At 39.4% G+C, this 25285-nt stretch overlaps 3 protein-coding genes across 3 annotated transcripts in view; all 3 read left to right on the forward strand.

The window, feature by feature from the left end:
* The window catches only part of espl1 (extra spindle pole bodies like 1, separase), a 20137-nt gene extending 15850 nt beyond the window's left edge, over nucleotides 1-4287 (forward strand). The window contains exons 22-32 of the mRNA XM_031321107.2: nucleotides 316-526; nucleotides 703-908; nucleotides 1326-1453; nucleotides 1760-1882; nucleotides 2055-2204; nucleotides 2342-2509; nucleotides 2648-2752; nucleotides 2869-2984; nucleotides 3084-3167; nucleotides 3563-3727; nucleotides 3810-4287. Coding sequence (XP_031176967.2) covers nucleotides 316-526; nucleotides 703-908; nucleotides 1326-1453; nucleotides 1760-1882; nucleotides 2055-2204; nucleotides 2342-2509; nucleotides 2648-2752; nucleotides 2869-2984; nucleotides 3084-3167; nucleotides 3563-3727; nucleotides 3810-4011 — 1658 coding nt within the window. The 3' untranslated portion in view covers nucleotides 4012-4287. The remainder of the gene's footprint in view (nucleotides 1-315; nucleotides 527-702; nucleotides 909-1325; nucleotides 1454-1759; nucleotides 1883-2054; nucleotides 2205-2341; nucleotides 2510-2647; nucleotides 2753-2868; nucleotides 2985-3083; nucleotides 3168-3562; nucleotides 3728-3809) is intronic.
* A 1037-nt stretch (nucleotides 4288-5324) lies between these two features.
* pfdn5 (prefoldin 5) lies at nucleotides 5325-10482 on the forward strand. Its single transcript, XM_031321123.2, has 6 exons — nucleotides 5325-5496; nucleotides 5853-5955; nucleotides 7473-7504; nucleotides 7629-7703; nucleotides 7822-7927; nucleotides 10271-10482. Exons 1-6 carry the CDS (start codon nucleotides 5431-5433, stop codon nucleotides 10354-10356), a joined length of 468 nt encoding a protein of 155 aa, XP_031176983.1. The 5' UTR covers nucleotides 5325-5430; the 3' UTR covers nucleotides 10357-10482.
* A 1465-nt stretch (nucleotides 10483-11947) lies between these two features.
* Nucleotides 11948-25239, forward strand: larp4ab (La ribonucleoprotein 4Ab). Its single transcript, XM_031321223.2, has 16 exons — nucleotides 11948-12387; nucleotides 14120-14258; nucleotides 15222-15468; nucleotides 15841-15977; nucleotides 17025-17128; nucleotides 17465-17575; nucleotides 18057-18110; nucleotides 18947-19159; nucleotides 19387-19490; nucleotides 20701-20934; nucleotides 21248-21299; nucleotides 21496-21660; nucleotides 21769-21902; nucleotides 21998-22184; nucleotides 22552-23038; nucleotides 23209-25239. The coding sequence occupies exons 1-15, from the start codon at nucleotides 12385-12387 to the stop codon at nucleotides 22921-22923; spliced, it is 2256 nt and encodes a 751-aa protein (XP_031177083.1). The 5' UTR covers nucleotides 11948-12384; the 3' UTR covers nucleotides 22924-23038; nucleotides 23209-25239.
* Nucleotides 25240-25285: the final 46 nt, after the last annotated feature.

Genomic DNA, 25285 nt, shown 5'->3' on the forward strand with positions numbered 1-25285 from the left:
TAATTTAAAATGTACAGTATGTGTAGGGGAAAAGGGAACTTTTTTTTTTTAAAGCAGGAATTGGTCATAAACTTTATTTACAGTGCGACATACAGTAGCAGTCAAAAGTTTGGACACTTTCTCATTCATTTGAAGAAAAAAAAAAAAAAAAAAACTTGAGTGGTACTGTAGGAATGCACCCTATAATGTATAATAAGGGCTACGGTACCTAAACTAACAAATACATATGTAAACACTCTTAAAGTCTTAATGGCAGTTCTTTCACCTTATTAGTTCTCCATCCAGTTGCATCTGTAATTTCTTTCTTTTTCTCAGACAATCTTTCTCTGGAGGATGTTGAGTCATTGCTCCGCTCAGCCTGGTTGGCCCTTCAGCACTTCCCCTCACCCACCATCTACACGACCCTCTCTCTTCTGGCCTTGACCACGGGACAGCAGGACCCCATAACTACAGCAATGTTGCATGCCCAGTCCTTGGGCATCACAAGTCGTCATCGCACAATCAGACATTTAGCCAGCTGTCTCAAGTAAGCCTATGTGTTGTATGTATAGGGTCAAGTCATGATTTCCCTCTTACAACACTGGTCTTTTTACCAAATACAATACATTTTTGGCATCTTTTGATGACATGCTCAACATTGTTTTACATTGCCGGTATTACAAATAGTTTAATTTGTGTTGCTTTGATGTGTCATGCGAACAGAAAGCTGAGTAAGGCATCCAATGAGCTAGCAGACAAGATGGATGCTCTGACTCTAGATGAGCTCAGTCCAAACGAGTCCAAGAACTGTGCTGAACAGAGGCTGTTGCAGTTGGAGAACATCTTCTCCTTTCCAACTGCTGACTCCTCTACTTTCCCCCAGAGCCACTGTCAGGAGTTTATCCAACAAATTCAACACCTTCCCTCAGGTAAAATATGAAATACGGTCTTGATTTTGGTAGCAAAGTGGGTAAATTTTCGTGTATGATTCCATCAAAGTGTGGTTTGCACATGTCAGTAATGCATTATGAGAGGTTATAGCACAGTTTTGGAAACTGGTAATTCAGTGGATTTTGATCTTGAGCAAGCTTTGATTGTTTGTCAAACTTCTAGTATAATTTCCCCACTGGGCCTCAGTAAAGGTGTATCTTATGTCATTCCTTTTGCTACTTTAACTATACTTAGTGGGGCCTGATTCAGTGAGTGTGCACTTTTATGTCTTGTCCATAACCTGATTTAATAGAGATTTCTGGATGCTTTCATTTTTGATAAGCAAAGGCAGAATGTGAACTACATTATGCTTATGTAATATCCTTTCTCTCTTTGCATCCCACTCTCCTGCGCAGGGGTGACCGTGTGTGTGATGTCTATTCTTGGAGTAAAACCTTGGGAGATGGGTGACAGCATCATACTGTCACGTCTTGAGAAGGGATCTGCCCCTGTCACTGTTCACATCGCCACCTCTAAACAACCGGTGAGGATGGTAAATGATGGTATGAGCAGAATGGTAGCCACAATCTGAAACCAGACAATTTGGTGACACAAGTGACTTTAAAGTATTGTCATGTAGGATAGCCATACCCCACATCCATCCAAAATGGTGAGCACAGTGACTGCTTTCTTTGGGTCAATGAGTAATTACTGTATGTCACAAATACTCTTAGGTGGAAGATTTTTTTTTTTTTTTTTTTTTTTTTAATAGTTTGACTTTTCTAATTTCCCTGTGGTTCATTACTTACATCCCAGATTATAACTTTGCCTCGGTCTTTGTGTTATGCAGCACCCCATCAGTTGGCTGGTGCAGGAGATGGATAGTATTCAGGTGGAGCAGAAGGTTGTAAGCTGTGTGTCTGAGAAGGCCAAGTGGTGGGACGGTCGCAGGGCGCTTGACTCTCGAGTTGAGGTAAGTGGTGAAGAGCGAGGGTTCTGCTGGGGAGTCTCAGAAGGCTTCATTCACAATCCCTGCTTTATTCACTTTGTTTCACATAATGTTATACACTTCCACTCAGACATGTAGACCAAGAAAACAGGACACGGAAACAAAATTCATTTGTCTAAATAAACCTTTCTTTCAGCGGCTGTTGAAGGAGATGGAGGGATTGTTGGGATGCTGGAGCAGCTTTCTTCTACCGCTTTCATTGGATCCTGAGCTCTCCAAACAGGCCCAGCACCTTTGCAAGTCCTTGTCTGCAAAGGGAGTGACAGTCAGTGAGGAAATGTTGAAGGTGAGTGTTGTTGTTTTTTAGCTCCATAGACCTTTAGCAGCAGCATCTGACCTTTCATTCTGTCTTGGTCTCAAAAATGGCTGGCAAAGGACCAGCAATGCAACAACCAATATCACTTCTGACTTGTTGTGTTTCAGGCTTTGCTGTCTGCCTCTCCTGTGCTCTCCCAAGAAGCCCTTAAGAGATTTGCAATGGGAGTTTCTCCACAGTGGGACAAAAAGTGTGACCAGCTTCTCCATACAGCTGTGTCCCGGCTCGCTGACAGAGAAGAGCCCCGTGGTCATGTGGTTCTCATCCTGGACAAGGTTAGTTTATCATCTATTAAATACAGAATTTTCCTATAGTCTGATTTGTACATAGAGGGGCTTTGGTCCAAAATGACCTTTTGTGGTAGGATAATGCTAAAATGTAGAGGTATTGCCTTGTGTCCTGTTTCTTTGCAGTACCTTCAGAAGCTGCCGTGGGAGAGCATCTCCATCTTAAGGTCTCATTCTGTCAGCCGGATGCCTTCTCTGCACTCACTAATTGGACTATGCATTCAGAAAGAGGTAAGATTAAGGTCTATTACTGTGCCAATATGGCATGTGGCGCAGATGTTATTTACTTCCTGATAGTTAAGGTCAGTGGTGGTTATAAATATTGTTATTTAAATCTTCCCTTTTAGACAGACTCTCAGTCCATCCTGAAGCAAGGTGTGAATACAAGGCAGGTGTTTTATGTGCTGGACGCTGATGCCAATTTAGGAAACTCTCAAGACCGATTCAAGGAATGGTTTAGCAGGTGATACCAATACTTATTGAATGCATTTCATTTGTCTGTATGTCTTTCTGTCACCGGTCTCTTTTCTTTCTATTTACTACATTAACATTCTCATTATAGTCAACTAGATTGGGACGGTGTGTGTGGAGTTGCTCCTGACTCAGGTCAGCTGGAAGAAGCAGTTGCTACCAAGGATCTATACATGTGAGTTTATGATCTTAAGTATCCTGATAGGGAGAGAAAATAATAGTTGTGGTTTTTACAACACAGATGTTAAAAAATGAGTTCATTCAGAGGTTTGTAGCAGATTAGAGCTGAAACAAGTAGTCTGTTATTCAACTAGTCGATCAACAGGCATTTTGATGATTAGTAGTCGTTTTGTAAGCAGCTAAGAATTCACTGGTTCCATTTGGTAAAGTATGCTAAAGAGGATACCGTTTAACAAACACTATTTTTGTGTTTAAAAAAGTCCGTTTTTTTTTTGTTTTTTTTTTAAATTGTATTTATACATTGTGTGTCCTATATTAAGCTCTTTGATTTGATACCCTGTTTTACTTTGTATCCTCTCTGTCCATGTCCCTCTTACCGGGATGCTTTAGCTACGTGGGTCACGGTGCAGGCGCACGATTCCTCGACAGCCAGGTAGTCCTAAAACGGCAGATGAGAGCAGCTTCTCTGCTTTTTGGTTGCAGTAGTGCCGCTCTGGCAGTGCGCGGGGATCAGGAAGGACAAGGCATCATCCTCAACTACCTCATAGCAGGCTGGTGAGATACGTCTTTACGTGCAGTTGAAAAAGGATCAGTTAATACGGTCCTATTAATACGTTTCTATTTATTTTTTCCTTAGCCCATTTGTTTTGGGAAATCTGTGGGATGTAACAGATCGGGACATTGATCGCTTCACTAAAGCCTTGTTGGAGTCCTGGTTATCCGCTGGGTCTGGAGCGCCCCTCCTGCATTACATGGGCCCTTCCCGTCAGGCCACACACCTGAAACACCTCATAGGAGCTGCACCTGTAGTCTATGGCTTACCAATTCACCTGCAGTAGATGGGCTGGTAATCTCAAACTCTTCTAAAAACAGGATGTAGACAATCTATACAGTATCTACAGTATCTCTCTGCTGCTGTTTTCAGCACACAAGCTGGAGTACATGATTTTTAACTTGAAATGTAATCCTTGTTTTTTTTTGCAGTTTTTTGGCAAGATTAACAGACTACATTTTCTTTATTTAAACCAATGCTACTATAGTGTGAATGCTTTTAAATATCTTGCTAATTTTAACTGTTTGATGTGTTTATTAAACATCCTTTTTTAAATAAATGAGTGTGTTGTGGAAATTACTTCTTACTTAGTCACATTTATGTACAATAGAGTTGAGGAAAAAGTGGTACTTACACTATTGTTCCCACAGTAAGTTGATTTTGTTCCAAATGATAGGAACTGCTTTCTCACCGCACATACTTTGTTCATAGAAGATAAGTTAGATCTTACACATGTATATCTTGTTCTTACAATACTAGTGTGTCCTTCCTTGTGACCTACTTCTTTTAAAGCTAAAAGCTGTAGCTATAATTCTTAATGCTTAATGGATATTATTAATGTTTAAATACCTCTAGGAGCATTTGATCCAGAGCTCATGAGTGTCAGCTATAATTTGAGGGTGCTTTCAAGGGCCCTAGAGCACAAAAACAGGAATATCAGGGCTACCAGTATCAAGAGTATATGGTCATTTAATGTTCAAAAGTTTCAGTAAAATGTACATGTGACAAAATGAAAATGTATTTGGCAACAACATCCTGCCAAAATTAAAGTACAAAAGAATTGTCACTCATATAATTCCTCTTTAATGATATTGAAATTGACTGTCACATGAACTTGAAAATGCATTCTGACCTTTTTGAATTTTATTGTGATTTTGGCTCGTAGGAAGTAGTGCTTTTGTACAGTACCAATTGGACATTAAATGGGGATGACTGAATTTGATTTAAATGTTTTAAGTTTAGGTAGAAGTTTAAAAATGTAAATGCATTTGAGTGACATTTAATCAAAGTTATTTTTTTTATATTTATTGTGAGACCTAAACTTCAACATAATATTACCTTTTGCATATATGTATATTTTATACAAGCGATATAGCCTGACATCGTCATACTCAGATTCTAGTCAGAACTTCCCGACCTCGAATGTTGTGGGCGGGGCTAAATTCGGCTGGCATCCAGGCTAAAAGCGATATGCATTTAGAGTGAGAAAATATTTGTATTGTTTAGAACCACTAAATCACCAACACCTGTTTAAGCGCATTTTAACATGCTGGATAAGCAAGTTGAAAAACGTCTTAAAAGTGAAAGAAGTAGGTGCATTTCATGTCTTGTCCACACGGGGGCGGTGTTTCAGACTAATGACAGCCCACCTCCATCACCCGGAAACACAATCACAGTCGGTGTCATTTGGCATCGCGCTTCCAACATGGCGGTGAATCTCACAGACCTCTCCCTGCCTCAATTAGAGGGACTCAAAACCCAATTAGATCAGGTAATATTAAAACGTTTAGTATTTTTCAACTGTGACTGTGTTTTTAGATTTCGACTTTATGAGGGCGATAATCTAAATGAAAACGGGAGGGTGGGCTTAGCGGAGCTAGCACATCTGAAGCTAACGGTAATTAAATATCCAGTCACCCAGTGTGCAAGGTAAGTTAACATGTTAGCGAATCTGCCCCTCATCGTTTCACGTGTTTCGACAGCAGTAAAAAAAAAAAATCCTTGAAAATTACCGTGTGGCCATATTTTGTTGTTTAGACCTCTTTATTGACAGTCTATGATTCAGACAGGTGTGGTCGCTTTGTGTATCGAATCTCTAACGTCGGTTGTTTTGTACATGTTTTGCAGGAGATTGAGTTCTTGACGTCTTCAATAGGTCAGCTCAAAGTTGTCCAGACGAAATATGTTGAAGCAAAAGATAGTATGAACGTCCTGAACAAAAACAATAAGGGTGAGTAAAGTTTTATGACTTTGTGCCCCACCAAGCACTTAACCCACATAGACCCATTTTTGTCTTTTTTGGGAGGGACTAGGGATCCTTAGGGGTGATAGCAGGTCAACAGTAGATGCCACATAGAGGTGGTGTACATCATCCGAAGGCTGGGAACATGAAGATTAATGTGAGATGCAGCTCAGCACGGCGTGTCAAGGTTTTTATAGACATAAATCTGTAATAAACATTGTGTTTTTGTTAGGCATAATGATTGAAGTATATGATGCCATTCCTATACTCCTTTTGTCTCATAAGTTGCAGCAGTTTTTGGGTTAATACCAGAGTTGTTATTAACACCTGAGAATCCATTAAAAAAAAATCCAAAATACCATATTAAGACACCATAAAAAAAATCCATGCTGTGATTTGGTATCAACAACCTTTGACATTTAGAGATTTGTGTAAAAAAAAAAAAAAGTAAAAACTTGAATTTCTGGGTGATTGGATGAAGAGTACTGTTCACTGTTTTGGAAACTGCTCAAAAGTCCCCTTATTGTCAATAAAGAAGAAAAGCCATACCGTCTCTAGTCTGTGGTTGTAAAGTGTCATGAGGCTGTGATTATCCTAGGGGGTCACAACAGGAAATTTGATACAGTGACACAAAATGGTCTTACTACAATGAATTGGCTACTTTGAGGACTAACATCATCACAGATGAATATAATTGGGTTCATTAAATCCACAAGAGTCTCGGCTTTCTAGTCATACCCAATTTACGCAACTCCAAGACTGCAGAAATATTTAAATACATAATTGTACAATAGGCGAGTATAACATTTATACTGCATAAGAAAAAACACATAGTTTTTGCCCCAAGCTGCATGGGATTAGCATAAAGTGGTCATGTCTGTAAAGGGAAAACTCGTGGGTACCCATAGAATCCATTTTCATTCAGCTATCTTGCGGTGAGAGGTCAAGGCCATGCCAATTTAGCCATCGCCAAAATTTACCCTAACTTTGGAGCATTATTTAGTCCCCTTTACCACAAGCAAGCATGACATGGTTGGTACCAATGGATGCCTCAGGCCTTTCATAGTTTCATAAGATACCAGTATCTCCACTCTAGCTATAGAACCCAGCCCACTACAGCCTCTTAAAGACAGTAAAGCACTGACACTCCCGCAGGTCTCAGAGGGTTAACAGTTACTGGAATTATTGATAAAAACATATTTAGCTCAACAGTGGTTCTTCATTTGCTATGATAAATAAAGCTACCCTCTTCTATATGTTGAAATGGTGATAATGAATACATCTAGCAAGCTCTGCAAAGCTTAGGATCATTTTATATAACAAACTCTCTAAAGGCCTTACTGTACAGCAGTGTGTTTCACAAAAAGATGGGTTGTGAATGTGCATTATGTTTTCAAAGGTGTAATGTTGTTAGTTTGATGAAAGTTTGTGAAATCATCCCCTACATCTGTGAATCTGCAGCTGAAGTCATGTGACCCCCCCCCCCTCTCTCTTTTCTCATACAGGAAAAGAATTGCTCGTGCCACTTACCAGCTCTGTATCCTTACTTTACAGTAGAACAACCAGCATCTCATGTTTTGCAGTTTTGTGTGATGTGCTTTAAATGAAGTTATGGGTCTCTTGAGACATGCATACTTGTCCTTGACATTTCTTCTTCTCAGATGTACGTCCCTGGAACATTAAATGACGTGGAACATGTTTTAGTGGATGTGGGGACAGGATACTATGTTGAAAAGGCAAATATATTTACATTTGAAAGTCCATAAATAATTTAATCTTTTACTAAATAATGTATTCAAATGAAAAAACACTTATGTAAATTGTATTTATACTCTTATTTGTTTATCTCTGTAGAATGTGGGAGAGACAAAGGCGTTCTTCAAACGCAAAATAGACTTCCTTACAAAGCAGATAGAGAAAATTCAGCCAGCCCTTCAGGAAAAACATGCCATGAAACAAGGTAAGCTACATTCTTTATATATATATATACACAGTGCTGCTCATAAGTATTCATACCCATGCTCAAGTTGACTAAAAAGAGGAATAAAAAAAATCATTTTTTGGAAATAGATCTTAATGCCTTAATTAAAAAAATTAGGAAAAATACGACCTTTTAAAGACACCAATTTTTTTTTGTGAATGAATAATGTATTGTAAATAAATAAATGTTCTTCCTTAAAATACAGGGGCCATAATTATACATAGCCCTATGTTAAATTCCCATAGAGGAAGGCAGATTTTTATTTTTAAAGGCCAGTTATTTCATGGATCCAGGATACTATGCATCCTGATAAAGTTCCCTTGGCCTTTGGAATTAAAGTAGCCCCACATCATCACATACCCTTCACCATACCTAGAGATTGGCATGGTTTTATTTCAGTTAGCCTAATAGCTGGTTTGATTTGCATTGATATGGATCTTAGCTCAGTTAGCTATTAGGCTAACTGAAATAAAACCATGCCAATCTCTAGGTATGGTGCAGGGTATGTGATGATGTGGGGCTACTTTAATTCCAAAGGCCAAGGGAACTTTATCAGGATGCATAGTATCCTGGATCCATGAAATAACTGGCCTTTAAAAATAAAAATCTGCCTTCCTCTATGGGAATTTAACATAGGGGTATGTATAATTATGGCCCCTGTATTTTAAGGAAGAACATTTATTTATTTACAATACATTATTCATTCACAAAAAAAATTGGTGTCCTTAAAAGGTCGGATTTTTCCTCATTTCTTTAATTAAGGCATTAAGATCAATTTCCAAAAGATGATTATTTTTATTCCTCTTTTTAGTCAACTTTAGCATGGGTATGAATACTTATGAGCAGCACTGTGTGTGTGTGGTAACCCCCAAGATCTGTGGTGGAGAACACCAGGAGCAACTGCCTCGAGTTGTTTTCATCAAAACAAAGTTATGACTAGTGTGTTAACTGCATGCCAAATTGCCTCCTAACTTGCCATATGACCAGTTACCGACAAGCATTCAAAAGGCTATTTTTTAAACGAAGTCCAACGCAGTCACTACACATAAAACACCCCGAGGCTACATTCACTTCAAGCTAACTTCACGGCCAACAGTGAGAGCAAAACAGCCTCGCCAATCTATTTTAACCAAATATTCTTTGTCTAGCTCAGCTAAAAACGCCAGATCTGCAGCACGATATTGTGTCGTTTACTACTGAGCCTGTTTTTGTAACCGTGATCTTCACCTGTTCAACTGACTTTAGAAGATAGTACGCAACTGTCCTGCTATTATTACAGACGTTTGAACTCACCACAGACAGTTGCCTTGTTCACTGACTCACTACGGTGCGCTACTGAGAATAAATAGGGGAAACACTGAAATGGATAAACAGTAATGAATGAAACTGCCAATTAGATAAATTTACTTATTAATCGAAGTTCCGACCCACGTTAACCCCTGTAGATATCTCTATTTCCTCATTTTTTCACTAAATGTCCCATCTTTCCAATTCAAAGCCATATATTATAATGCTACAAGTCCCTTTATCTTTTTACTAATATAATGGATATGGCAAGGCAAGTCCAAAGCATATTTTAAAAGAAATGAATACTAGTTATTTTGCATAGGGGTTTGCAAATTAAATTAAAGTTGTATTAACTTAAAGCTATAGTGCGTAGTTTCTGTAGCCCCCATGAGGAATTTCAAGTAATAACAACACTGTAGGCACATCCACATGACGCAAGCCTTTCGGTGATCACACACCACCCCCACCCCTCCTACACAGTTGCTAGTAGCATTTATCCCGTCAAATCAAGGAGGACACGGAGGATTATAAAAAAACATGGACTCATCAGAAGAGGTAAATTATCTTGTAATTTTAATGTCCTCTTCATCGCCAAAGCTGAACACTGCTGTCGTCCTTTCTCAGCGGTGACGTAAAACGCATCACTCGAGCTGCTTTGTGCGAATGTCGCCAAACTACACCATTTTGTAAACACAGCCACACTGAGAAATACAGAGTTTTGTGGAGCTGATAGGCTTAATTAGCTTTGTATTAACTCATTTGGCAATGGCTTGAATTTAACGGACGTTCATTAATATAAAATAGTCATGCACTATACTGTAGCTTTAACTGATCCATAGACTTCCACTAAAATGTAGAAAGTGTATTCACTTTAAAGTTAACATTACACAAGTAATATTTTACAGTACAAATAAAATGTATTTAAGAATATATATATGCTACAAGAATACATGGTAACCATAAACTGAAAAAGTCTCAATTAGGAGGTTTTAAGTGGAAAAGCATTTACTTTACACATTGTGTTCTTTCTTACAGCTGTGATTGAAGTAATGAATGTGAAGATCCAGCAACTGCAACAAAGCCAGCAGGCATCACAGATGGTTGGGCCTACCAAGGCGTAATAAGAAAACCTGTTTAAACTCTTCATGATTTGGTGAAAGGGGGATTTTTAAGTTTGTGTGCAAATCTGTAGGACAAGAAAATGCCCTCCACTAATCTAATGAAGTCATGTTAAATACTGAAGAAAACAATTGTTTTGCTTTCTATCTGAAATAAGTGCACCTTGTCACCAGTAAAGTATAAGTAGGCTATTGTTGTTACAGTAAAGCAATTATGTGTACTTAGTCAATTTTAAGTCAATTTAATTGGGTGTCCGATTAGTTTGCATAATTAAAGAGGTCGCTGTGCATTTAAAAAACATTGTTTTTTTTTTATTGTGTATACATCAGTGGGGTCCACATCACTAGCAATACCTCTCTTTTTTTATCATAACTTTGTGTTTACTTACGAATGTAAGTAAACTGCGTCTTCTGCAAAAGTGTTAAGGCCCTGCAGACATACACAAGTGTTTTCACTGATTCTGGCTCTCTGCACTCAATCTAGTCTTTATTCGTCAAAACAATACTAATAAGAGGTGTAATCAAGTGAAATCGCAATCAATTAAGGTAGCGATGGCATGGCTGCAGCACTTGCTTAGTGTTTAAAAGATCCTGTGCAAATCAATTCCAGCACAAAGTTATAATGTTTTTATAATATATATATATATATATATATTTTTTTTTATATAAATATTTTTTTTATCAAGACGTGGTCATTACATGTTCAACGCACACTAGCATTGGCCTTTCATACTGCTGTTTACTTGTATAAATTCCAAGACTGGAATTAGAATCCAGCTAATTTGGTTACATAGCAATTCATGTATGTACTAACTGAATTAACATTCCTTAATTGGTCTATTAAGTGTTAGTCTCGCGTTGTCAGGCATAGTGACTTGATCATTTGTTAATGGTGAGCAACAGGAATTGATACATCCTGCATTAAATCAAGTCAGTGACTATTACTTAAGTATATGATTTGTACCCGTATGATAGTCATGTGAATCCGTTTTTTTTTATATATATATATATATATATATATATATATATATATATATATATATATATATATATATATATATATATATATAATATATATATATATATATATAACTATTTTGTCAAATTGATAAAAGATCAATAATCCACGCTATCCATGGTGTGACAATGAGAAAAAAAACGTAATGAGATGTATTATTTTAATTTCATGGGTGCAAATCTAATATTCTGATTTGTATCACTTCAAAGTCTTTAAATAGAAAGTGAACAGAGTGTAAAGATAATATTTAAAGAAACAGTTCTCGGTTGTGGACTCGAGCTGCTGTTGAAGGACAGAAGTTTGTCCTATCCACTCAGCTTGGGAGTTGATACCGGACCGGTTGATACCTAACGACACGTCAAGAGGGAGCCGCCAGTAATACTAACTAAACTCGTTTTTTTTGCAATGTCAGGTGAAATATAGATCAATTAAAGTATACATCAACTAGCGCTGTGTGCAATATCGTTATTACAAGATAAGGCAGGTGTCATAAGTGCATCGACTCGGCTCCAGCAGCCATAGTGACCTCAAAAGGGGTCAGTCGATCGTTGCTACCATAGACTGGTTGCTACGTGCGGTGTAGCATTGCTGTTGCCGGGGAGGTAAGAAGGTGGAGGCGGAGTAAAGTCTGTTGGGACGGACGGTGGTAGACAGAGGACGCAGATGTCACATGCTGGATGAGCGGTGCCTCGAAGCTGGAGGAATTGAGCTTGAACATATTTCATCAAATGGGAAACTGTTTTACAAAAAACAGCGAGACAGTCGTTCTTGTTCTAAATTAAAAGCTTTCAAAGTTGTGGTCTGCGCGGGCGCACCGTTTGGACTGGAGCAGGTTCGGTCGTTGGAATTACGTTACCGGGGAGACGGTAGTTACGACGGCAGGCCACTCTAGCTAAATACATGCGGCCAATCATTTTTAAGAGTTAAAGCCATCCCAAATAATAAAACCAACAGAGCAATTGAATCTATTGGAGCTGAGGAGGACATCGTAAGAAGACGAGGATCGAAGCAGCATGGTGAGTTTGGGGCCTGGGTGAGGGCACGCTAGCTAACATGCGACAACCTGTTTGCGTCCTTCCTCCCGTTTGACTCGTGCTGTCTAAGCTCGCCCAAACTGCGCCATTGTAGTAAGGTTACACTTCACATGTTAATTAACGTTTGTGCTCTGAACCACGAATTGTATATATACATGGATAATTAATCATGTTACTTTCAACTTGTCAAACAAATTAGCTTAGTTTAGCAGTGTAAAATAAGGCCGGTGTGATATGTTAGTAAACTTAAGCTAGTTGGCTAAAGGCAGGTATTTATGGAGTCGCTAGTCACAATATGGTAGACTGCGAAACACCAAACAAGCTTATCCTGTCAACGTGTTTAAGACATGAGTTGGGGGGGGGGAAAGCTCTCATGTTGCAACAACAAGTCGCTCTAAATGCATAGTTTAATTCATTTACGTTTCATATATAGCGACTAAGTTAAGTTACTAACGTTACACGTGATGTGTTAAATGTTAGCTATGTTACACAACTGTAACGTTAGCTATCAAAGAGTTCCGTGATAAAGGTCATCATGCCAATAACGTTAAGCCGCGGAGAAGTCAACTTTGAAAAGGGAACCATGAGGGGATGGTTAATCAATTAACCACAGACGCCTTGACTCCAGAAGAAAAGTAGAGAAACGAAACGATTTTGAATATCGTCGCATATGGTTGTGTGCGCACGTCGGGCACCATGTGCTCTTTCTTCCCTGCAGTGAACGCTAACGTCACTTAGCTTCACTGCAAACGCAGAGCCGGTCAATTGTAACCACATTTTGGATAGCAGACAGGTTTGACTCAAAGGTTCTGAGACACCGATTAGATTCACGTATTGGTTTAACATCAATGACTGAAGCACACTCGAAGTTTTGCAATGGATGTCAGCTCAAAATGCCTTGTTTAAGTCACGCTGGAGCTCAGAGGTGGACTTGCGCCATGTATGGTAACGTGACCGTTTGAGAGGCGGGGTAAAGAGTGATGTGGAAGCCAATTAAAACTCGGATGGTTTGTGTGTGTGGAGAGCTGAGGCCTTGGAAAACTGGTTTAAGGGATCTCGGACGAACTAGCTTTATTAATTGGATTGGCTATGATGCAGTAAAGGGAGTCAGTTGAGTTATGATGTTCAGTAGTAGTAACTTGAAGGAATGCGTGAATGGCTTGCCACATTATGTAAACACTGCTTTCATACCTTATTCATTACTTGGTAATTGAATGCTGATCTTTTCCTGAATTTCCTTCTGGTTCTTTTTTGACTTGTTGACTTTACCATTACCTGCAGTCATGCAAAGCATGTACATAAGTGGTGATGCAAGAGGCGTGTGTATTTGATCATTTGTTCTATGTAGAAGAAAGGGGCTTTTACAAAGATGCTCTGTTTGCCTATTCGTTTGTACAAAACACCACTTCTCAATTTCAAACACCGCACATGATGATCCATATTTTAGACATGTCTCTCCACAATTCCTCCTAGCCTCTAAGTCCAGGTTCCACTTTGATGTCACGCATGTTTGAAACCAGTTGCAGGCAACTCCACACATCTAAGTGTCTGACTTAACACATTACATCCCATCATGTAAAATCTCACTGTTTCAAGGACCAAAACACTGCTTTTCTGCTCTAACTGCCCTAGTGTGTTTCTTGTAACATACTGTGTATTTTGTGTACCCAAAACTATTTTCTGTAACTTGCAGTATATTCTTATAATCATGCAGGTCACCACAAAGGGAGCAGGTCTGAACCCCAATGCTAAAGTTTGGCAGGAGATCCCTGCCCACCAGAATGACATCCCAGAGGAGACAGAGAATTCTCCTTGGCTGCTGACCTACCCCCCTCCTGCTGACATGGCCGACGGTATGAGCTTATTCAGTTCTGTGTGCAGAGAACTTCAGTTGATCTCCATCTTCCCCTCAGGCCATTAATGTAAACTAAACCCCTGCCCCCCTGCACTGGTACTAGTGGTGTAACGGACCATAGTTGATCCACTCACGGTTCGGAATGCATGTGAACCGCAGATTAATTGCAATGTTTAACCATAATTATAGTGTGAAATACATTTTTAACTGCCGCTGTTACTAAAAGTAGGCTGATGAATTTCTATGGAGAGTTGCCTGGAAAAGATAATGGCAATGCAATTTTCTGTTCATGTGAATGTCTCATATGTTAAAAACCAGTTGTATGTTCACGTGAATGGAACATGTCAAAAGCGGCAGTTGGTAGTTGAGTTACCCGAGAATAGGGGGCTTAGAGCTGGGGCTGGATTAAACACGGTTAAAATGCTGACAGCTAAACGGTGTAAAGGTGTTACTGTATTTCTCTGTAGAGGAATACCGGGACGTACAACAGCCTGCAGACACAAACTAGCACTTGCAGTGATGCTGTTGTCGGAAAAACAACAGCGACGATTAAATGTTGTGTTTACTTGAAACTGGTAAACCTCATGGTGCATTCAAATTTATTGTAAAGTACCATTGTTATTTAACAGAAATTTACAGGCTTTTTTTTTTTTTTGCTAATCTGAAAATTGATCCACTGGTGAATCAAAACCGTGATCCGAACTGTGAGTTTAGTGATCCGTTACACCCCTAACTGGTACAGTACTAAAGTATGGGGATAGGCTGTGTGACATGTGTAGACATGTAAAGTATTTATTGATAAATACCAAGATTATTACAGATAGACATGGTATTTGAGGAAACTGTTTTCCTCATGGTTATGCAACAAAGACAAAGCACATGTTTCTTTAGCATTAGATGCTGTTGTCTAAACATCAGTTATTTCACAAACATTTTTTTCTGCTTGCCTCGTTTATCTTAGGTTACTCAGACGTCCCCTCTTCAGGGGGAAAAGGACACAACGCTGAATATCCTGACAGCACTGCTGACTATGCCCCTGTACCCGCAGAGGGCATTGTGAATGGCATTGACCACCCTGACTTAGGGTATTTACTCTTTGACCCGCAATGCGAGTCAGCCATAGAGGGTGATGCTTCTAAGGAACAACCAATATCTGAGGAGAACCTAAGAGAGTCATTGAAGAAACAGCTCGAGTTCTGCTTTTCTAGGTGAGTAGGAAAGCAATGTTCAAAGTCTTTTAGTTTATACCAATGATTGCAACCGTTTGGATGGGTTATTTACGCTGATATTTGCCCCTATATACTTTATTGCACTAGCTGGAGCGTGCTTGTGTGCATACAGCTACAAAAATAACATCAGTAATGAATAATTGAATTGCCTTTTGGATGTGTTTCACAGCTGCAATAAACAGCCATTTCCTCAATGGAGCATGAATATTAGTATACCTAAGGTGTTTTTATTTAGGGTTGTAAATATGTTGTAAAACTTGGTCTAACAGTCATTGATTTAATTTATTTCTTTAATTAGTTTGACATTTTGAATGTTTTTAGTCCAATGTCGTTGTTTTTGAATATTTGCAGAGAGAACCTGTCTAAGGACCTGTACCTGATATCCCAGATGGACAGTGATCAGTTTGTTCCCATCTGGACCATTGCTTGCATGGAGGACATCAAAGCCCTTACCACTGACATGGACCTCATTCTGGATGTACTGCGAGGTACCAGTGCTGCTGTTCTGTCTGTATTTTGACAAATGCTTGCAGATTCACTGACACGTTAGTTTACAGACAGAATCCATAAACAACTTTAAAATGTTTTGAACTAAATAAAACTTATTTTCATAACATCATGTAACAGCATCGGGTTTATAAAGCAGGTCTTAAGTTAAGGGTAAAGTTGGGTCCATTTCTGGTTTGTCCGGTGTACCAGGCTAGATTACTTGCTACATTAGCAACCTGTGCCAATGGCGTAAAGGCACTAAATCCAATTTATATTGCAAGCAGTGTTGGGCAGTAGCGTTACTAGTTTAACTACTTCTCAATAGCGTCGCTGTCTGAATAAAATTGCTTTTTAGTAGCTTAGCTCTTTTATTGGCCATGTTGCTGTAGCTTAGCTTCTTTGGTGGCTAATGGTAGCTTCAGTGTAGTGAAGCTTTAGTTAATGTAGGTTAACTGGTAGCTTAGCTCTCTACACTTTCCAAGTAGCTTGTCCCACACTGGCAATATGACAACATGATTAACATAATGTTTTTTTTTGTTTTTTAAATGAACAAACTAACCATAGATAGCCACTAGTGTCTGACAGCAATTTACTGGAGTCGCTACACTCTCATTATGGGCTCACTCGGGAGCAGCTGAGTCAAGTGCCACACCTTTTGATAAAATTAGGTATACCGGTCCGGTGTTAGGCTTAATATCAAATGGTTTGAAAATGTTTACACTGGCCCGAGCCTAGTTAATGGTCTCCTGCAGTTGTTAATTGTGGTCTGATGCTTACCACTTCTGCGAACTGTTTTCCCAGGGTGAAAACCCTGAATTGTGTTTTGTAGTTTACCAGTCAATAATAAATGCTTTTAGTATTAATAATTACTTTAAAAAAAAAAAAAAAACTCCTGACAAACCAAATTAAAAAATAAAATGCTGGAGATGTATGCCAGAGAGAGATGCATATTCTCCAAGATCATGCAAAGTAGGTTGTTTAAGGGGCCCTAAAGTTACTTACAGATTGTGAAAAAAACTTATATTTAGGTTGTGTCTTTGTTACAGCCTCTCCCATGGTGCAAGTTGATGAAACTGGAGAGAAGGTTCGGCCAAACCACAGTCGCTGCATCATCATTCTGAGAGAGGTGCCAGAGACAACACCAGTTGAGGTAAAAGTTCCATACTGCATACTGAGCACAGTCCTACACAAAACCCACCCATCTTACTGTAAAGTATATCCTACAAACAAAGTGCTCCCGCACGCTCATGCTTGCTCACACTGTGTTCAGGCAAAGCTGGTGACAACTAGTCCGTTATAGACAGTGATGTGCAGTATGCGCCTCACTGCATTTTGATGTTTAAACTGTGGATTAATTTGTTATAGTAGGTATATAATGGCTCATTGACATCTTATCACAGAGCCTGCAGGGTGACCTGATTGGAGATGTGTGAGTTCCGTGTTGGAGAGAGAAATGTGTAATATGAGCCTTGCATCTTATTCACAGGAAGTGGAGGCTCTTTTTAAGAGTGAAAACTGCCCCAAAGTGTTAAGTGCAGAGTTTGCACACAACAGCAACTGGTACATAACTTTTCAGTCAGATATGGATGCACAACAGGTACGTATCCACATTTATAAAACACAGGGCATGTTTTTGGCCGACTCGCTGTATAATCCTAAAGTTACAATACAGTTCCATTTTTGGTTTAATGCTTATTCTATTTTTTATTAGCATGGCATATATATGTTTCTATTAACATTTACAATATAAGTTCTGCGTTAGATGTGGCTGTCATTTGCTCTAGTTTCATTATTCTTTGAAACCAAAGGTGACTTCCATGACCTTGGTGAGGGCGCAAAATTTGGATTTGACAATTCTTGCTTATAGTAGCTTGTTCACTTTGTTTAATGCAGTATTAGGTATGCAGTATAAGGGATACTTTTGTGTGTGACTTATTACAGCAACTTCATCTTTTAATGTGCAAGTAACAAGTTAATAGTTATATGCAATGAACATCACACTAGTGCCCTGGGAAGATTTGAAACACAGATTTTACAGTATTGTGAATACTTGGTTCTTTCCTTTTTATTGTCCTCAGGCCTACAGATACCTAAGAGAAGAAGTGAAAATGTTCCAGGGAAAACCAATTATGGTGAGTTCTGTCATAAAAATGCATAAACCAGTAATTTTTTCAGTACGCTACTAGGTTTAGTTTTTATTTCAGGTTGGATCACTGCTTATTATTGGTTCTATTTTAGACGGTAGTATGGAACCCAGTAAGCCTTGTGTTACACAAGACTAGTTGTGTTGGTTAGCTGTCACGGCACTACTCTCTGGCTAAGCCATAGCCTCAGGAGTGACCTTGGGATTTGTGTGCACAGAGACTTGATAAGCAAGGAGGTGTTTGTCAGAACTGTTGCACACCTATATCTCTAGACAGTTTAATATCCCTTCTTATCACAATGTGGCATTTACCTTTGCATTGCAGGTACAGTATCTCATGCATGCTTTTTCAGCTGGACTTTGACTTGACCTTGTCTGCCCCTGATAAAACAAATGAGGCTGTGACGTATTACCGCTCCTGTCGAAACCCCAGTGATGATCAGTATCGCGCTTGGAAGGACCCATATGCACTGTGGCTGGCTGGGAGGAACTTTTCATCTGTAGACCTCTCTTGATCAATCTGCTGTATCTCTGCTTCTACACCATTCCTCTACTCTCCCTCATCCTGCTTCTACGCCATACCTCTACTCTCCCTTGACTTCTTTTACTCTTCCTCTCCCCCTTTACTCTCCCCCCCCCCCTCTTTCCCCTAGTCAGTGCAGTGTTGTATGGCCTAATGACCGTGAGATTATGAGATCTGAGGGGACTAAAGGACAATAAACAGATATACAAGGCCACTCATCATAGGCACAGTGGAAGTGTCACATCTTCACTCCTAGCAAACTTACCTGATTATCTTCTTTCTTACCCTTTCCCTCCCCCCAGGCCCGCATTAAGGCTATTAACACATTCTTTGGTAAGAACGGCTTCCGCAGTGTGGACTCAAGTGTGTACAGTCAGCATGCCCAACCACAGGCTCAGTATGGCTCCCCAGTCTACATGCAGCAGGCGTACAGCCCTCAGCAGCAGTACCCTGTATACCCTGTGGTGTCTCCCTCCTGGAACCCTTCCGTCACACCTTACTTTGAAACACCACTGGTGAGAACCTGAATGTAGGATTGAAATTGATTGAAATGTTATAAGTTAGTTTTGTCCAGAATACATGCATACATTGTGTCAAGGTGCTCATAGCAGTGTATATTGCCGTTAATGTGATATTCCCAGCTTCAGTCCATATACAGATATATTGTATTGTCCAGAGCATTAGACATTTTTATGGAGCTTATGGTCTTTATTTGATTTCCTACTGCCATTGGGATATCCAGGCACCTTTCCCGCACAGCGGATTCATAAATGGTTACAGCAGTCCTGGGAACTACAAAGCAAACTCAAGCTCCATCAACGCCCATCGACCTATGAGCGGGAACCGGTAGGTGCAAGTCACAATGACATAACTCTCTCATTCATAGAAATGCTGTCCAGTCTTGATTAGGGTTGCTAAGGGGTGAAAATTTTCTGGTAAAATTTTGGAAACTTTCCATGGAAAATTTAGCTGGTGAATTCTGGAAACTTTCCAATTAGGAAACTTTCATGGGAATTAACGGGAATAAACTGGATATTTTTAATATTGCTTTCCATGGAAAGTTTAGCTGGGGAATTTTGGAAACATTCCAATTTGGATTTACTATGGTTAGTGTTATTATATGCTATACGCTATACAATACAATTAACACACAGGTTAATAATTGCAATGGGTTATGTATTTACCCCCCCCCCCAAAAAAAAAAAACTAAATGTTGGCAAGTATGTAGTAGCCTATGCTGATTACTACATGCATGCGTCATTGACAAATATAGGAAGGACATTCAGCTGACGTTGCATTAAATCAGGTTGTTATAACCAAGATTATGCTGAAAGATGTTGGTTTTTTTTCCAACTACATTTAAGTTCCTGTTATAGACTAACAGTATTATAGCAAGCAATATTAAAAATATCCAGTATAGGTAGGTAGGTAGGGCTGGGATGATATGCTTTTGTCCCGATTTGATTCTTTCACAATAAATGTAACAACAATACGTTACAACTGTTTCCTGCAACAACAAAGCGCAGTCGCTCCATCTCTTTCTTTCTTTCTTTCTTTTTCCGTGAAATGAAGCTCCCTTTAAATGCGGTCGATAATGTTGAGATCTATAAACTATCTGACAGAAAACGATAATTGTGAAATATAGTCTACTTGTGCTACATTGGGGGGTTAAATAACAGGACGTCAAACAAATGGGCCATTTAAGTGACACTCCCACCGCCGTACACAAAATGTTGCACAAACAAACTGCACATGTAAAAGGTTTTTGCCTAAAGCGAAAATGTACTTTTTCATGGTAGAGCTGCCATTCAGTAGTAAGTAAGAAATGAGTGCCCCTGGGGCGCCCTGGTAGCTCACCTGGTTGAGCGTGGGCCTCATATACAAAGGCTCAGTCCTTACAGCGGCACAGGGTGCAATTCCACCCTGCGGCCCTTTGCTGCATGTCATTCCCCCTCCCTCTCCCCTTTCATGTCTTCAGCTGTCCTCTCAAATAAAAGCCTAAAATGCCCCCAAAAAAATAATCTTTAAGAAATGTGTACCTTTTGTGTGTGCCCAGAAACCATGTTAAGGGTCATCCTAGGCCTGGAGGCATGCCCCCTTCTTCTTCTTTGGCTCCGGGGACCCTGACGGATGGCTTGTCGGGACCCCTGAGTCCACAGCCCCTTCAGACATCAGGGATGCCGACTGGCACCACTTCAGCGACTGCCTCTCTACCTTCCTTCAGCCTTAAAGACAATTCTCCACAGGCCGTCTTACCCAGTGGATATCTGAGTGGGGCTGCACGGGGCAGGCGAGTGAATATTATCCTGCTTATTAACACTATGGAGATAAAGATTTATGACGTTAATCAAGTGACGGGCTAATGCGCATTAGTGTTATGTGTTGTTAATAATTTTCTGTTTTTGTATCTTGTCCTATCACTTTTGTTCACCTCTCAAAGTTACATTGTCTAGACTATCGTCTAACAATCAAATGTTTTTGGTTTTCACAATCAGTTCCAGGGAAATGCAACCCATTGCATTCCATACAGTGTGTTTTTTACATGAAATTTTAACTTTGTGTGTAAAACCTTTTTAATGTAAAATTATCTGTCTTCATTGTAGGAGAGGTAGCCACAGAGGCATGAGGAGGAAAAGAGAAGATGAACATACCATGGTCAGCATATTTCCTCTTTTTACCCGCTTATTTAATTTATTTTTTTTAAATAGTGTGAATTTCCTGTGTAGACCAATGAGGTCCTGATGGTATCTCCTTATCAAAAAGTTGTGTATTAGTAAAGTATTTTTGTGGAAAGTTTATTATAATGTTACTTATCTTATGTTTTCCTAAAACTTTTTAATGAAAACTACAGAGGCCTGTCCCTTTGATGGAGGCCAAGGTACCACCTCCACCAAAGTTTGACCTGGCAGCTTCCAATTTTCCTCCTTTGCCGGGATCTGTGGTCAGTATGCGGGGAGAAAGTATGCCAGAGGTGCGCCTTTCTGATGTTGTGCGTGGCCTAAAGGTGACCAACAAGGTAAAAGCCTTGTCCTCTTTGATATCTTTTACTCTGGAGACTTGTACAACCAGTATTTAAGTTACAGTTGTATAAATGCACATCATTTAAAATTCTTGATTATTTCAGCATGTGAGCCAAGAGGTTAACGAGGCCCGAAACACAAACCTCTCTGAAGATGCTGTAAGGAAACCAGATTCTGTAACCCCTGTTGCTAAACTTTCTCCTGTGACACCGCTCACAGTGGTACCACCAGTCTTAAGGTAAAGTTTAGTTAAAGCTAATAATATGTCTGTGAATAAAAAAGGGCAAATACATAGAAAATTAATTATCTTTTACTTTCTTTTGTCGATTGTAGTGTTTCTCCTCCAATAAAGGAAGAGGTTAAAGCTGAACCTCCTATTCCAAAGGAAGAAATCTCCTTGTCCTCGCAGGCTGCCTCCCCTACAGCCTCTGAACCTGCTCCCTCCACCCGCAGCCAGTCTGTTCCTACAGAAGCACCTTCCCCATCTCCCCCAACTCCAACATCTCCAACATCCGAGCTGGTAAGGCCTGCCTTCTGATCAGGAGTGCCACATTAGCTCACAGCAACATCAGCTTAAAGCTCCCTGTTTACTCATTATTAATATAAAACTTGTGTATGAAATTGGCTGGCTCCTTTTGTGGAGGATGGCAGCAGTAGATGGAATTCACAGCTGTTTCAATGGATTGAATTATGTCTTAAGAGTAGAGGCAGCAAACAAGTCAAATGTATAATAAAAAAACAAACCTCTTAAGCAACTTAAAACTATGATGGAGTGTTTTAGTATTTTTGATCATATCGTCTTCAAGTGGTTATTGCGTTTGTTACACATGGGATTTATTTTTGTCTTGTTATTTATTTTAAATCTTCACCCATCATTGTCTAACAAGGGGGCAAGAAAGCTCAGCTATGCAGAGGTGTGCCAGCGGCTGGCTAAGGAGCCGCCAGCAGCACAGACGCCCTCTCCATCCCCCCCTGCCTCCTCAGCCAGCCAACCCCTGCAAGAGCTCAAGGTCAACAGGGTTGAGGAGCCTCGGCCCAACTCCAGGCGCGCTACAGACAAACCAGAGAAACCCGGAGACGGCCGCCTGCCTCGTCAACCATTACGCTCCTTCAGAGGGGCGAATGGCCAAGTCAGGTCCGGAGGGCTGAAGATTCGGGAGCATCAGAGAGGACTGAATCCTGGCAAACCATTTTCCCCACACCGGGGAGCCAGACACAGTGGCAAAGAACAGAACATTCCCCCAAGGGCACCAAAATAAAAAAAGAATCCATAAAACATGAACTAAAACTATATATATGTAAATATATAATATATGTAAATAGACGGATGACTATATTTCATTTGACAAACTTTTTCAAAAGAGTTTTAATATTATTGCAGACCTAAAATTATTATTTAGAAAGAGTCTGCCAGCAGTATTGATGAAACATACTTTACTTAAAGTAATTGTGTGTGTGTGTGTGTGTGTGTGTGTGTGTGTGTGTGTGTGTGTGTGTGTGTGTGTGTGTGTGTGTGTGTGTGTGTGTGTGTGTGTGTGTGTGTGTGTGTGTGTGTGTGTGTGTGTGTGTGTGTGTAATGAGGCACATTTGGTTTCTCTCTGAGTGGTAATTGTTGGCATGTGACTTATCTTGAGCTTTTCATCCAATTTGTTTTGCCTTGAAATCAAGGATATATAATTTATGAAATGGAAGATGTTTAATCCATGGCAGAATAATAGAAACCGTGGGGTGTGTGAATAACTACAGAATGTTTGACCTTTGATGATGAGTAGCAATGTTTGAAGAAGTTACATTATGTAGAAATGATCTACATGAGTTGTGTAATGATTATAACCCTTCAATGTTTTTGCAGTAATTGTCTTTGTGTGCAGATATTAGATCAATGCTACTAACATTTAAAATAAGCCCTGCATTCTTTTTTCTTTTCTTTTGTTGGATTGAATCATTGATTTATCTCCTGTGCAAATTTGTATATCTTGTAAAAAAGTAGAGCATGAATACTTATGAGAATAGTAGTTGTCAGCCAAATAACCTACTGTCGCTGAGGGTTATTAGACGTAAGCAGGAGCAGAAAGACTGTCCCAAGTTTGATCAGATGTCAATAATCCTGGTGTGTGTCTCATAAAGCAAGATTACTGGGTTTGATGGCTAACTTTAGTTTCAGGCTTGGCTTCTAATATCTATAGTTATGTAATTTCAGTTTCAGGAAAGTTTTTAGAGTAGGATGATAGATGTTGAAGATTAAGCTGTTCTTAATTTGTGACTAGCATCTGCTTGTGAATTGCTAAAACGTATTGGATGATCTGAGAGACCTCAGGAGGATTTTCTTTCACAATAGAAATTTGTGGCCTCTTCTTGAGGAACGTAGCTATTTGATGGTTGATGACATGGCCAGTGTCTAAACTTGATTTGGTGACATTGATTGCTTGCATCATCTGGTTTGATCGGATACACAAGGCTTCAGACGAATGTAGTCCTTTTGGCATAAAACCACTTTTGAGCTCGATTTTGTAAATGTCTATACTGTATGTAGTAGCTTTCCTCGAGTGTGTATACAGATTTGTTTTCCCTGCTGTAGACTAGTTACATTTTCTAACAACAAATTGTTTTTCTTCTCATAGTATTCAATGTTTGTGTAATGTTAGAAAATTAGTGTGTATACTGATATGAGAAAAGATACTTGGTTATTGACAACTGAATTGGATACTGATCAGCCACTCACGGCTCAATCAGCAGAACATGCCTGTACCTGTAGTGGTGTGAATTGAAATGCGCTATGCTTTCGATCTCATGACTTTTAATCCTTACAGAAGTAAGAAATGGAAATGTGTTGCACAGGAATGCTCAATTTAAGCGTAATTGTGTTTTCCTTTTTTGTTTTCATGTCATCTAAATAGTCTGGGGTGTTGCAAATGGAAATGAACAAAAGATGAGTGATGATAAAGAATTCCAGGTTTTCAGGATCAGGAGGATATAAATTTAGCCTTAGATACGTGTTTGAAGTCTTCTGTAGGGACTTGACTGCAGTGTACAGTATTTTGTGTTGTGTAACCAGTACAGTTGTCTACTGTGTGTGTGTGTGTGTTTATATAAATGTCTGTGTAAATGTGTGTGTGTGTGTGTGAGAGAGAGAAAGATTGCTTTTGCTTAAGACTACATGGAACTATTATCTCAAACCAAACCTCCAGTGCCTTAACAGTGATTCACTTCAGTATATAGAGTGCAAGAATTATGAGCACATCAATTTCTCACACTGAACAAGGCTGGTTAGTTGGTTGTCAAAATCCAACATTATCAGTTTATGACACTTGGAGACACTAGATCCTGCCCAATGTTAATCTCAGTTTATTGCAGGTGCAGCTCGGGGGCTGGGCACTCTTGATGTGTGCGTGCATGTTTGGCCGTTATGTGTCTGTTACTTTATTTTGTTAGCTTGTCGATGCAATGTCAAGTCTTCTATCAGATTCCTGCTTATAACTTACAATCAAACATGGGACTGCAATTTTCAGCCAAGTACACACTGGTTTATTAACTAATTGTTATTGCTGAGCCTAAAATAAAGATTTATTTTTAAACAGCTGTCTTACACTTTTTTTATTTTTTTATTTTTTTGTTAATTAT

This window comes from Sander lucioperca, chromosome 6 (genome assembly GCF_008315115.2).
Source record: "Sander lucioperca isolate FBNREF2018 chromosome 6, SLUC_FBN_1.2, whole genome shotgun sequence".
NCBI classification, from domain to species: domain Eukaryota; kingdom Metazoa; phylum Chordata; class Actinopteri; order Perciformes; family Percidae; genus Sander; species Sander lucioperca.

Bases quoted from the DNA above. Each gene is read 5' to 3' on its own strand.
- larp4ab (XM_031321223.2), top strand. The intron at 19,491-20,700 runs GTAGGTGCAAGT...GTGTGTGCCCAG, and splicing joins CGACCTATGAGCGGGAACCG to AAACCATGTTAAGGGTCATC. The intron at 21,903-21,997 runs GTAAAGTTTAGT...TGTCGATTGTAG, and splicing joins GTGGTACCACCAGTCTTAAG to TGTTTCTCCTCCAATAAAGG.
- pfdn5 (XM_031321123.2), top strand. From the start codon at position 5,431: ATGGCGGTGAATCTCACAGACCTCTCCCTGCCTCAATTAGAGGGACTC. The intron at 5,956-7,472 runs GTGAGTAAAGTT...TTTCTCATACAG, and splicing joins CCTGAACAAAAACAATAAGG to GAAAAGAATTGCTCGTGCCA. The intron at 7,704-7,821 runs GCAAATATATTT...TTATCTCTGTAG, and splicing joins CAGGATACTATGTTGAAAAG to AATGTGGGAGAGACAAAGGC.